This window comes from Lactuca virosa, chromosome 6, assembly GCF_052849685.1.
Source record: "Lactuca virosa cultivar CGN04683 chromosome 6, Lactuca_virosa_CGN04683_v6, whole genome shotgun sequence".
Taxonomy (NCBI): Eukaryota; Viridiplantae; Streptophyta; class Magnoliopsida; order Asterales; family Asteraceae; genus Lactuca; species Lactuca virosa.
The window spans coordinates 171,892,938-171,907,809 of record NC_136431.1 but is presented as its reverse complement, the minus strand read 5'-3'; the positions used below and the strand labels follow the sequence as shown (position 1 = coordinate 171,907,809).

The 14,872-nt window shown below is 34.1% G+C and overlaps 1 protein-coding gene across 1 annotated transcript; it reads left to right on the top strand.

Annotated features, from left to right (window-relative positions):
- Window positions 1-9,023: 9,023 nt before the first annotated feature.
- LOC145120241 (MOB kinase activator-like 1A) lies at window positions 9,024-12,232 on the top strand. The gene is made up of 7 exons (XM_079056057.1): window positions 9,024-9,186; window positions 10,137-10,185; window positions 10,282-10,390; window positions 10,527-10,620; window positions 11,475-11,608; window positions 11,691-11,854; window positions 11,966-12,232. Exons 1-7 carry the CDS (start codon window positions 9,164-9,166, stop codon window positions 12,038-12,040), a joined length of 648 nt encoding a protein of 215 aa, XP_078912183.1. The 5' UTR covers window positions 9,024-9,163; the 3' UTR covers window positions 12,041-12,232.
- The last annotated feature ends 2,640 nt before the right edge of the window (window positions 12,233-14,872 follow it).

Here is a 14,872-nt window from a genome sequence, read left to right as displayed (position 1 = left end):
CTCCTTTACTGTGTTGTCGTTTTTCAAGGAAAATTAACTGCAATAAAACTGCAGATATGTTTATATAAATGTTGCAGGGGAACATATACGTGTATGGATGGGGAGAGAGAGAGGGGGTTACCTTTGAAGGGGCAGATCTAGGGTTTGGCCATGCGTGGTAAGAAAGGAATTAGGATGTGGGGATGAGATGGTTGGCATAAGCATTCATTTACATATTCTTTTTATTTTCTTACTTTCTTTGAAGATAAACATTACTTTCTTTGAAAACATTTGAGGATTTATATGTATATGATTATTCATTTATTTGTTTGATAATTGTGCTAAATTGAAATTCAGTTAAAAAAAATTTACTCTTGTTTTTCCTTTCGAATATTTTGTAACAAAATAAATTCGACCTTGTATCGCTTGTTTACAAACTTGAAATAATTACTTCGAACAAGAGCTTTTGAATTAGCAAACCCCTTGAATTAATTCATGACACGTTAAGCAAACATAAAATAAATAGATTTGGGTAAAGAACTTTAGTCACCTTATCATCAAACCATTTCACCAGGTTATGGAAATGTGTTTAGTAGTAAAAAAGAGATAAAGATAGAAAAAGAAGAGAGATAGAGAAGTGTCTTCAGTGAAAGATCTATGACCACATTCACTCCATAATACATCTACTATAACGTGGGGCGGTGTTCACCGGTGGAAACCTCCTCCACATTATCTTCTACGTGTGAAAGGTGCTATATATAGCCTAAGTAATGAGTTGACACGCGACATTAATATTAAAAGGGTAAAGTTAAAGCCAAATTTTTTCAACTCAAGCAAAATAGATCATAGTCGGTGGTATTTGGTTGACATGGTGTCACACATGTAAGTAGTTAAGAGTTCAAGTCTTATATAAGATAGTGGTGTAATTTATGAGTAAAATTAGAGTTAGGTCTTAGGTGTGTGAGAGTCGTCATTCTAAAAACTCTTTTTTTTTTAACTTGACACGACATAACATGTTTAAAAGGTCTAATTCTTAAAACTATTAACCCAACACAAAATTAATGGGTTTGTATAAGAATTTTCAACCCTTCTTCTAAGTAACTAGTTGACATGTACAACATGGATATTAAATGGGTAAGTTAGTGTCAATCGTTTTTAACATGTTTAATGTTTCAACTCGACATTGACAGAACATGTTACCAAGTCCATTTTTAGACTTTTAGAAACTAGATTTATGGTTTGAAGCTAGTAAACTCAATTATGACACTTCCTTTAGCAACTCTTCAAAGTGTATTAATTAGAGTTACAACATGTGATTATAATTCAACAAAAGGATACAAAAGAAATAATGGATCATTCGACGTGGTGGCTAGGAGTTTAGAAGTCATTCATTTGTTGTTTGATGCATAACTTCGAATCATATAGTATTAACAAAGAGGAGGATGTTGGATATGAAGTATTTGTTGTGACAAATCCACGCTTAAGTGTTGATATCCGAAGTGCGGTTTTTACCTTTTGATAGCCAAAGTAGTTTGTAGAGCATATTATGCTCCTTCGGATGTATGTTTTGTATTTGAATAACTAATGCAATATGTAAGGTTAAATGAAATAAACGAGTGAAAAAATAAGGTAAATAAGGTTAAACGGAGGATATCCGGCCAAAAGGGGGTTAACAGGAGATTCGAGGTAAGCGAGGAAAACGGGGAAAAGGGTGGTCTTCAAATTCGGGGGCGGAAAACAGGAAAATTCAAGGTTGGAGTCGGGGTCGGGGTCGGGGTCAATCTTGAGAAATTCCATTACTAGTCACTATTAGAAAATAATAGGAAAATAAATGTAACAGAAAGCATTGAAATATTCGATTTTTAAGATAATAAGAATCAGATTACATTTATTTTCTAAAAATCATCCATATGCTCTAAAAGTTAGCGATCAAAAAGTTGTGACGTTTTCTGATTCGGTTAACATACTTGGATAGTACTCGTTAACGTGATCTCAAGGATATAAGATTCATAAAAATCTGACTCCGATAGAGAGAGTTATGTAATTTATAAAAATAGAAATGAACCACGTAGTTAAAATTAGTTACGTCGAAACGGTACTTAGAGATTGGTTGAGTTTTGACTAAAAGTGCGAAAATGAGTTTCGTAGTACTCCTCGAGATATAAACTTTAGGAAAAAGTTTGTCGAAAACGGGATCCATATGAGTAAGTTATGATTTTTATAAAATCATTAATTCTTACCCCCGTTGGGCTCGAAAATGAAAGTCAAAACCGGACAAAACAACTAAAAGGAAAGTTGTAGTACCGGTTGAGATCATCACATAGATATAGAGAGGGTCTATATTGGAGCTCATGGCTCCACCTATTCAAACTCCCGACCCACATAGGTGTTGGACCTTGGAATCCAACTCGAGGGTTAGGATTTGGTATTGGGGTCACTTGAGGTAGGTTGTCGACTTCGGGTTCCTAGTCAGTCTCTTCAGGTAATGGTTCGGCGAATCCATCGTCCAAGGGATTTCATGATTTCCTTCCGGCTCTGGCTCGATCCATCCATCATCTCCTTGGTTGGGAAAGTACGGGTCGCCAGGAAGATGGAATCCAGCCATGCTATCGACGCGAGGTGATGATAAAGGGATAGTTAATGGGCATCGAATCTAATAATACTCCCAATGTATTATAGCTACAGGATTGATTCTTGAAGATTGGATTCTTGGGTAAGTTTCCGGTCAGGTCGCTATAGCATCCTAAAATAATAGCATCCTAAAATAATAGCATCCTAAAATACTCCTATAGTATTTTAACCCTTATGTTCGGTTCTAGAATTCTTCTGGTATCTAGGTAAGTTTTAGGCTTGCTGCAACACCACAGTCACTCCCAAGCACATGTTGGTCATGTCTCGAATGAATATAGTTGATCAGGCTATATTGATCCTAGACATGATTACATAACTGCCCAGGTTTAACCGCAGTGTCTCAACATCCAAATACTTTTGTTTTGTTCAACCTATGACACAATTTCAGGTTCTTAGGTATACTTGTATACTTTTATAAAAATACTTATATTTTTGAAAGTATACTTTTAGTTTAGAGCACTTAGGCCCCTTAGTATTTATAGTTGTATACCATGTAAGGTTCGGTATACTTAGTTCGCTATAAACAAGGGCTCTGATACCAATCTGTCACACCCCGAAACCGTGATGGCGGAATCGTTCCGGGGTGGAGGACATCATGCGTAGTATCACAACAATTGTATCATAGCAAGCATAGTAAACACAACCAGACATTTAATACATATATGAAAGAGGTTTACATTGTTTTAATACATAGTTTTGTTCATATCAAAAGCAAAATAGAAAGACGCGACTCTAACACTTCGACTTCTCCGAGCTCCTGGAAGTACCTGTTTACTAATTCCCTGAGAATACAAGCAGTTTTGAAAGAGTATCAGCATAAAGCTGGTGAGTTCATAAGCATTTTGGTTTTGGTGGAAAATGTTCTTTGAATCCTTTTGAAAAGTGTTCCTCAAGAAAATCCTATATTTTCTTATGAAAAGCGGTTTTGAAAGAGTGTCCATTAGTAGAAAATAAACCATCAGTTTTAGAAATGCCGGTGTTATCTTGGGAAAATCCTATATTTTCCCTAAAAACAGGTTATCCGTACTAGAGGTAGAGATGTAAGTTTTGAAAACCCATGATTACTATCGGTATATACACGAAAGTAGTTTTATTAATCAAAATAAAACAAGTGAAGAGTAGAGTCCGTAAACAAGGTTAGTTTATACTTATTTGCGAGTCGTATAACCATACTTGATATGACTAGAGACCTTTCTAACGTTCTTCAGGCGTTAAGTTAAATGACATTTGTTCACCACAGGCGTGCCCGCCTAACTGTAACTAGCAGTTCTGGTGTGGGATTGTCAGTCCCGAATAGATCTATTCACAAATCTCACGCTCTCCCTCCAGGAGACTCTGGTTATACTAAAAGGATTTATCACTACACACCTAAGGGTACAGTATTGAAGTAGCACCTCACAATTATGTATAATCTAGTTTACTAGCGAGAAATCAGTATAAAACAGTAATTATCCTTGAATAAATGTACTTTATACTTCTGAGAAAACATATAACATAAACTAAATCTGCCATAGTTTATATATATTCATTTATGAAATTTGATTAAGTAGAGACTGCCTACAGGGTTATCCCAAACTATACCCATTATAGTTTATTAGAGTTGATATGGAAAATGCTTTGTAAAAACCTTTTCTGAAAGCTATGAAGTTGGATTTCCAAAATAGAAGTTTCCCTTATGTTCAACATATTACAAAAAGAGATTAAATATCCGAATATGTTATTAAATGTGGAAGTCGTTGGACTGCATTAATAAGTTTAAAACTTAACAAAATACTTAGTGTTTGGCTTGTATTCCCCCCTGAAAACATTAAAAACACGGAAAATGTAGGGGTATGAACTCACTGTTTGACGGATGATTCGAGCGGATGGTCGATTACGAGTGTTGAGTGTCAATTGAGGTTTCGCACTCAAGTGGATCCTAGTAACATATAATAGCACATATATGTATTAGATTTAGGTATTCCATGACAAAACATGACGGGAAACCACCCTAAAGACTTGGAAATGCTTGTCGGGACCTTATGTGATCAAACAAAGGAGGTGTATGGTCATTAGGGTGTGTGTGCGGCCAGGGTGTGCAGTCAGCATGTGTGTGCGGTTGCACACAGGAGTGTGCGGCCGTACAGAGTGTGTGCGGCCGTACACTCCTCATTTATGCCCGAAATGTTGATTTTGAGGTGTTCTTGTGCTAATACCAAGTCCTATTAGTGAATGAAGGCCAAACTCTTCACTTTGGAGAGCTTTAAGGTGTGTACGGCCACCTTATGAAGGTGTGCGGCCGTACACCTTCATGTGGTGAAGAACATGATGAACTTTGATGGTTAAGGGCTTAGATCAATGGGTCCTTCATGTATGATAAGCTAGGTGATGGAAAACTCACGTTTTTGAGGCCTTGAGAGCGTTCTTGGATGAAGTTCTTAGAGAGAGAAAGTAGAGAGAGAAAGTAGAGTGCAGCCAAATGAAAGGAATAAGTGAAGGGGTCACCCTATATAAATAGGGATGAGTGTGCGGCTGGAGGATGGGTGTGCGGCCACACACTCGTGTGTGCGGCCATTCACTCGGGTGTGCGGCCATACACTCATGTGTGCGGCCATACACTCGGGTGTGCGGCCACACACTCCTTTTGATGGAGTGTTTGGCCTATTTGCAACCCTAAATCTTAAACCAACCCATCCCTATTTTAAACTTTGGTTGAACAAGGCTTTAGATCATCCAAACAGGCTCAAAACAATGCTAAAAGATAGCTGAACGAGTTTAGCATTGATAGAATTGGCTAAGTGTACAAGATAAAAGTTTCGGGTTGTCACATCATCCCCCCGTTAGAGGGAATTTCGTCCCGAAATTCAAGAATAGAGGTATAACTCATAGACTTGGAAAAGATGGAGGTACTTAAGGTTCATGGAACTCTCGTCTAACTCGAGGTTGTCGAGGGGAAATCGTAGGTGTCTCATCGGACGAACACTTATTTGGTTCGACACAAGAAAGACGGGATGGACGCTGCTAAGCGCTCGAGGTAACTGGAGTTTGTATGTTATGGGACTGATCCTAGCAAGGATCCTGGACAGTCCAACGTATCCTGATTTTAGCTTTCACGCCTTCCGAAGCGTATCAAGCCTTTTCCGGGGTGAGACCTGCAAAAGACACATCCACCAATCTGGAACCCCTAGGGTTTTTGTCTCTCATCGGCGTAGCCCTTTTTGTACGATCTTTTCGGTCATCCTACGGATGGTTTTAGGACTCGCGCGAGTGCTGTCGGGGACTTGACTCTTTGACTATTTGCGTGTCGCCCGCCTCAGCCCAACACAGATGGGGTCTGTACTTATGGTTGTATAGGGCTTCGAGCAGCGCATCCTTGCTACTGGAAAGGTCGCCGTTGTTACAAGAAAGTTCATTTAAGAGTAGATGTGTGTCCCACGACGTATCTTCATTGGTCCGGATGGTTCCCTTACTTTGTCCTTCTCTTTATGGATGATACTCTTCGTATGAATACTTTCGGGTTTCAAAGAGACATGAATTTTTCGAAGTTCGCATCTAGTTTGTCATCACGAGCGACTGGAGTTTCGCGATTCGAACGATTTAAGACAAAAGGGTTTGGTATAACATAGACTCGGTCGAAACTAGGCAGGATGGTGTCGTAGAATCATGCGTTAAGTTAGTCCGGGAGGATCGTTTTGCTAGCACATTGGTATCCCTAGATGAACGTCTCTGGTGTTTTCTGCGTTTGATATTGGACTCGGTAGGTACTACTACTAGTGCGAGGGTCCCGATGTTTTGAAACCATGAACTCTCGATGGAATGATTCTCACTAGACTTTCCTATGATTTCTTGGCGCATACAAGTCATGTATAAACACAACTGACTCTAATGTATACACTATGCTATCATAATTTTTTTTTACCCCTTAGGGCATCAACTTTTAAGAGTACGTCGTTATTAAATTTGGACGAGAAAGAAATCACGATTATGAATTAGTCATTTAGGTTTTTGAAAACGTACCAAAACAAGGCAGGGTCCTTCGATGCTTCCTCCTTCACTGAGGTCAGACTCCTCCGGTTTCCTCATTGTTCCTTTCTGTTGGGCAGTATGTTGTGAAATGTCCCATTTCGCCACATGTACCGCATACTTGAATTATGCTCGCGTCGGTAGTGGAAGTGATGTGCTCAGTCGGGGTCTTTGCGAAGCGAGCTTCCTGGCCATCCTCGGCCCCTGGACAATTTCTTTTGAAATGTCCGGGTTCGCCACACTTGTAGCAAACCTAACACATCTTTTCACCAGAAATCGAGGCGTTTGACGGTGTTTATTGCCTGGAATATGTGTTATATATATATATATATATATATATATATATGATGACATATAATGTGCGAACCAGATATGGTTCTATGTATGGTAAGATGTATATATATATATATATATATATATATATATATATATACCTAATACTTTGTGTTAAATATATACACCGAATTAGGATGGTGTTGCCTAAAGAAAGTTGGTATTGGATGTTGATTACAGGGATTGTAGTCTAGTCTAGTTTTTAAACTAAAACATATAAAGGATGATTAGGTCCAATTAAGTTGGATAATAGTATAATTTCACACTGTAACAAGGTATAAACATGAAACAGTTTGGATGATGATTTCAAGCGTTTTAGTCTTGCTTAGTGATGGAGTGAGACTTATAAATGATGCTTAGTTTGAGTTAAGTTGAAGGGGTGTTAGATATACCCTTTATTGTAAATATATTACATCGGCATAATCTTCATGATGATGATGGGTATTGTAATCTTGTATAGTTATAGACTAAGACCCAAAGAGATGCGTAGTTCAATTAAGTTTGGACATTGGTTAGTTTTATATTGGGATGAGTGTGATCTTGGAACGGAGAGTAGAACTCTGTTCGATTACATCGATGATTTAATGGGATATGTATTATGTACAAGAGTACTACGTTGCTGTTCCCCCTCCTTTTACACTTGGAATACCTGATAGGGTGTGCCTATATCAGACCATTGTTAGGTATATCTGATTCAGGTAGCTGTTAGGTGCCTGGATGACCAATCATTTGTCGGAGTAAGATGACGACCACTAGCTATTACATATAGTCTTGTGGAATCTTAGCGGGTAATAATTCTCGTAGATGTTAATGAACTGTATGTTCATTCGATGTACTCCATTTTCCCTTATTGTTGCCTTTATTAATCTTCCTTGGCTGCTAGGGAATCCCGGAAGCAGTATAGTCAACTCTTTGTTTATAATGATCCATCAGGATAGATCTTATAAGATCAATGTATTAGGATCGGTATGTGAGGATCGATGAGATAGGTAGTTAGGGAAAATGTCTTATATATATATATATATATATATATATGATGTGTTGTTGGATGACAGTTGGTTTTGCAGGTTATGGATTGTGGATTAATATAACATTATGGGATTGAAAACCCTATGTATTTCACCAGGTTTCTCAACCCAATCCATTCAATTTATATGCATTACAAGTAGCGGTGTTAAGACTATTGTAGATTTAATTTAGATGTTGAGGATTGAAGAGGATACCTGCAATAGTATTCATGACTCTTAGGTCTTGACGGTATAACATATGTTGTTATTTTTTATTACATCCATAGAGTTTTTATATTATGAAACAATCATCAATATTGTTTTAATATATTGGGATTTTCCGCAAATCAAAATATAATGATTTTTAAAGCATAATTTGTTTTCGGTTCTTGAAAATAGGGGTTGTCACTTGATGTTTGGGTTTAGTTGGTAGGTTTGAGCACCCCCTGCATCATTAGGTTTAGATCTGGCCTAGAAAGGGAGCTGATGGTCTTGATCTCCGACTTATTGTCAGTGGTTTCTGGGGTATGTGTTGTTGAGAGAGATTGGAGGTGGGTGAATCCGTATTTGGATGAAGATTATTTGTTGTGGTGGTTGGATGATAACGACCATAGTATTAGGTTCTGCAGTTAAATGAAGAAGGCTGATGGTCGATGGAAGTACTGGTGGTGGGGATTGATGATTGTGGTGGTTGATGGCATCTCCGACATAAAAGAGGTTGACGATCTCGATAGAGGAGAAAGAGATGGAGAGGATGAAGTCATTTACGTTGTGTCGTGTATGGTGTGGGGTGGGCCCAAGTCATTTAATATTTTACATATAATTTTTAAATAATTTAATTAATATAATAATTAAAAGAATTGGAAAAAAAATTATAAGAGCATACACGTCTTTTTAAATGTATATAGCCAAATCCAATAAAAAAAATCTAATTTTAAACAATTGATGAACCATCAAAATTAAATCACAAAATTTACTAGTACCATTTTTGCAATTTTGTAATACATAGATTCATACCACTCAATCAAATTTCCACCTAAGTGCTCCTCCCTTCCGCTTTTTTAAAAAATAAAATAAAATCGAAAGTACCCTCACTAATCTGGCAGATCCCCCCCGGCTGTTCTCCCCCCATTTCTCCATTTTCTTCAAATTTTCTCCTCTCAAGAATCCACCCACAATAATTTCTCTCTTTTCTGTCTCTCTCCATAGTCATGAGCCTTTTCGGTCTCGGCAGGCAAGTACAATTGTAATTTGGCATCTCATGTCTTTGTGAATCGTTTCTTACACGTATACATGGTTGTATGATGCATTGCCTCGAATTTGTTGATCTGGGTATTTCTGATTTATTCTGATTACGATGAATTTAGTGTTTTCCGATTGATAAAGTGCTCAATTGGCGTCGTTGCATTTTCGCCTTTACCAAAATGAATAAGAAATCGCTATTTTGCAAATGACCCGTTTTCAACTTGAAATTTGGTTTGAATTTAAGGAAAATCTTGATGACCTGCATTTCCTTAATGATTGTTTACAAAATATATGCTATATTTTTGCATGGAAATATATGTCGAATTTTGAATTTGATTTAGTTTTGACCTCGAAATGCATTTCTGTACATCTTTTTCGATTTTCAAGGTGTATGTGCTCTTATTATTATTACAAACATGGATTATATAGTGTATATGTTGATTAATTGGGTCGTGGGAAAGTAAGTCAGAAACAAGACTTGAAATGATCTGGAATATTTGATCCAAATTATTGAACTGAATACACTTGCAGATTAATGAGACCCATAATTTACGTTTTGAAGTTGAAGCTAATTGATACCAATTTGTGTATCAAACATATAACTGCAAAATCCTTGGTAATTTGCTTCATCGTTGTAATTTGATTGAAGAAGTTAAAAGGTTGCATTCTTTAGTTGCAAAGTGTTGAGGAGATTCTCGGATGTTTCTTGATTACAATTTGATTAACAACTCTATAAAAACGAGATGCTTGATAGATGCACAAAAGGTGTTTGATGAAATGCTTCACATAAATGTTGTTGTTGTTGTTGTTTTTTTTTTTTTTTTTCACAAAACACATGTTACAACTGATTATCCAATTCTGTTATTCTAAAACACATAATCTATAACAAAATTAAATCCCAAACACTCCCTAATTTACTTATTTTAACAATTTTAACAGGAATCAGAGGACATTTCGTCCCAAAAAAAGTGCACCCTCAGGGAGTAAGGTTAACCTCTCTCTCTACAATTTGATTTTTTTTACAGTTGCAGATGTAATAATAATATATTTATTGCATCAATAATTTTATATTTTAATAAAATAGGGTGCACAACTAAGGAAACACATTGATGCTACTTTGGGAAGTGGAAACTTAAGAGAAGCTGTAAGACTTCCACCAGGGGAAGATATAAATGAATGGCTTGCTGTCAACAGTTAACTCTCTTTCCTTCACTTTGAGAATAGGAAATAGCAACCTACTTTCATTTCTTTTTTATGAAAAACTAAAAAGGGAATATACTTTCAGTTTTTTTAAATCGGAATAAAAAGGGTTTGATTTTTGATTTTCAGCTGTGGATTTCTTCAACCAGGTGAATCTTCTTTATGGCACATTAACCGAGTTTTGTACACCTGACAGCTGTCCAACAATGGCTGCGGGCCCAAAGTATGTCCTACTGATATAATAAATTAATAATTACCATATTTTCATGTTATGTATATAGGGAAAATTGCAGGAAATAACAACATACTTTATTCTTTTTAATCAATACAGGCGATATACTTTATTATTTTTACCCATAGTAGCAATATTCTTATATTAATTTACCCAAAATAAAAACATGATAAATCTTAAAAATGGTCCCTGTGGTTTCCAAAAAAATCGAGTTCGGTCCTTAACTTTTTAGTTCATCAACGTTGGTCCCTGTGGTTTCAAAACTTTTAAAGGATGGCCCTTAACCCTAACTCTGTTAGTTTTTTATTGTTAAGTCCATTTAGACGAGGGCAAAATAGTCTTTTCCATACTACAACGACCATTTTTGAAGATTTCTATATATATTTAAATAATAAAGTCAGAAAATATATATATATATATATATATATATATATATATATATATATCTTCAAAAATGGTCCCTGTGGAATGGAAAATACTATTTTGCCCTCATCTAAATGGACTTAAACAGAAAAAAAACTAACAGAGTTAAGGTTAAGGACCATCTTTTAAAAGTTTTGAAACCACATGGACCAACGTTGATGACCTAAAAAGTTAAGGACTGAACTCGATTTTTTTGGAAACCACAGGGACCATTTTTGAAGATTTGTCTAAAAACATATATGGCATACTTAATATGATAATTAAATTGATTACTAAATATATAGAATTAAGCATCTTTAGGAGAGATAAATGTCCATTGAGAGCATACTGATTTTGTGTTTTGATTCTTGTGGACAGTTTACAAGATAATATCTTTTGATATTTATAAAAAATTAAAAATATTATGTAAATGAAACTTTCAGATATGAATATAGATGGGCTGATGGTGTGCAAATCAAGAAGCCTATAGAAGTATCGGCTCCAAAATATGTGGAGTATTTAATGGATTGGATTGAGTCACAATTGGATGATGAATCTATATTTCCTCAAAAACTCGGTAATTTCCTTTTTTTTGTTTTGTTTTTTCCTCAAATGCCCTTTTTAAAGTACATTGCTATTTTTCTCTAATGATTTTTCAGGTACACCATTTCCTAACAATTTCAGGGATGTAGTGAAAACGATATTTAAACGTTTATTTCGTGTATATGCTCATATTTATCATACACACTTTCAAAAGATTGTGAGTCTCAAGGAGGAAGCACATTTAAATACATGCTTCAAGCATTTCATATTGTTTACATGTGTAAGTGTTTTACACTTGTTTATTTCCATATACAAATCTTTAAGATTTGTGTTTTTTTTAAAGGTTTTTATATCTTGTATACTTCTTGATTTAAGGGCTTTGTGTATGTAGGAGTTCTGTTTGATTGACAACAAGGAGTTAGCTCCACTTCAAGAGCTTATAGAATCCATTGTTATCCCTCATTGAAGAACCTCTCTATTGAGGAACATAATAAGATGGTGTGGTTAAAGATGTCAAATATTAATGTTGTGTTTTTTATTCTATTATTTGATCCGTTAATGAAAAAGTTGTGATTTTAAATCTTTGTATGGCTAAATGTTTTTACCAAGATAGGCTTTCTTGAGCTAATAATAAGAGTTTAACTACTAAGAACTAAAATATACTATTACATCAATTTAGTTTATTCAAATGTTACTATTCTAACAATAGTAGAATATGTCTCTATTTTATTCTAAGCTTGCTATTTCTAAAAGTTGGACAGAGTAAATAAAGTCATCATTATGTAAATGGTCCTTCCTTTACTCTAACCTAGAGATGCATGAAAAACCCGGTTTGGGATTAGAGTTAGTTTGAGCTAGAAATCGGTTAGAGTGAAATCAATTTGGTTTGAAGCGGATTCTGTAGTGTGGGACTGGTTTGGCATATGGAAGGTTAGAATCGGTTTGAGTGAAATTGGATTAGAAACTGGTTTTTAAAACTTTCAAAAAATCGATTTTCATATAGTATAAAAATAAATTGTTTCCATCCATTATTTCTTTTAATTGTTGTCGATACAAAGTTTTGAAGGTTTCCTAAAAATTGGTTTTAATATTTTCTCTCAAAAATAGTTTTTAAAAAAAATAAAAGTCGAAAAATGTCGTTTTGAACCCTTGAACGATCCCGAATGGCTGAAAAGTGCCTTGCATCAAAACAATGAATTTTGCTTTGGTTTATTTATGATCAAACACATGAAATTTTTGTTTAAATTTAACACCGAAATTACGTTCAGCAAAATGCGCAAAAGTGGAGAAAAACATATGGTTTTTCTAACAGGTTTTGAAATGATTTCAATGCGGCTTATACATTTGAACTTTTTTGCCTCCAAAACAGCTTAAAACGGAACTGATTCACACAAACGGATTTTGAACATTGTCCAAAAAAAACCCAAAACAATTTCAAACCAATCTGGTTTGGTTTGGAAAACCGATTTGTGTACCTCTACTCTAACTAGGGGCGGACCGAAGAAGAAGGGAGTGAGGTAGGTGCCCAAACGGTTAGTTTTTTTTGTTATACATGTATTAGTTTATTTGTCTAAGGTACCTGTAACTTTGCAAAAACAAACTAAGTGCCTCCAATTCATTGTTTGTTCTTGTTTATGATGTTATAAGGTTCAATTTAAATGTATGTGTTGATTTCTTTTATTGTTTTCTTTTTTCATTTAGGCTATACTGCACATGCTTGTGTTTAAAAAATGTGGTTTTAATGTAGATCAAATGTTTGATGAAATGCCTTAGAGCATTAGACCATGGCACTTGTATAGGGATATTATTGAAAAGAATACATAGTGAATTTCATGTATTTTTGTATAATTCTCTCTAATAAATAAAGATATTTTTTGCCACATGACATATTCTCCTTCAATTTGATAAATGTCAATATGTGGTAATTTTGAATTATTATTTTTTTTCCAAATGTTATTTTATGGGTTTTCCTATTTTATTAAAGTTCATATAATATTTAATACAATAATTGCAATAAATATAGTAATAAATGGATATCAATTTCATTAATGGGTTTACCTTCTAATTTCAAAAATTTTAAATTAAAGTTTATTAGTTTTTTTTGTTTATTTGTTTAAATTATTTGTTTAAATTTAAAAGATAAAAAACATTTCAATTTTAACAATTCATTATTTTTTTTATTTTCTTATAAATTCAAAGTTCTCAATTATTTATATATATATATATATATATATATATATATATATATATATATATATATATATATATATATATATATATATATAGGGGAATGATCAAATGAGAACACCTAAAAGGTTGAGAACGCGAGAACAATTCTGGACCAATCAATATATAAGGGCATGTTAGTAATTGTATATTTTAATTAAATTAAAATAAAAAAAAATCAATCAAATTCCCTTAAATTTAGGATCAGTTACTAAAAAAGAAATAAATATTCGATTTTTTATTTTTCTTATTAGTGGAATATAAAAAACATTTTATGAAAAAAATTTAAAACTGAAAAAAAAAAATTAATTTTTTTTTCTTAAAAAAATAATTTTTTTTCTCTTATTTCACGTTTTTTCCTTAAAAAAAAATGAATATAAATCCAACCCCAAATCAATACTGTATTCATAAACGAATTTTTTTCTTCAGAAAACTTGATACTACTCCAATCACAAATGAATACACATCAATTTACAAGTAATCCAATTCTTTTTTTTAATCAACTGAAAATAAAATGAGTGTAAAAATTATCATTTCTTCATAAAAGAATACCTCTAATCATATATAAATACACTCATTCACACATGATTACATTGTTGTTCACAAATGAATACATTGCTATTAACAAATTAAATGAATACCCTACTATTTACAAATGAATAAATGAATACCTCTAATCATAAATAAATACATTCATTCACACATGAATACACTGCTATTCACAAATGAATATACTGCTATTCATAAATAAATACAAATTCTATCATAAATGAATTCATCAAAATATAATATAACTTACATCTAAAAAAATATAGAACATAATAGAAATTTTCATTCTCATCTAGCTTAAATTCTTCACCTTTCATCTTCTCAAACAACTCCAAAGGACCTCCACAAAAACCCATATATCATTGAGTTCAATCAACTTCCGTGCACAACCTTTTCCTATGAATATGATTCCAGGTCTGGGCTATCTTTCAAGGGGAAGGTCAACTGTGTGATGAGTTTGGTTGAAGGTGCTGATAATCAAGAGAAACCAAAAAAAATAACTACACATAAAACATATTCATAT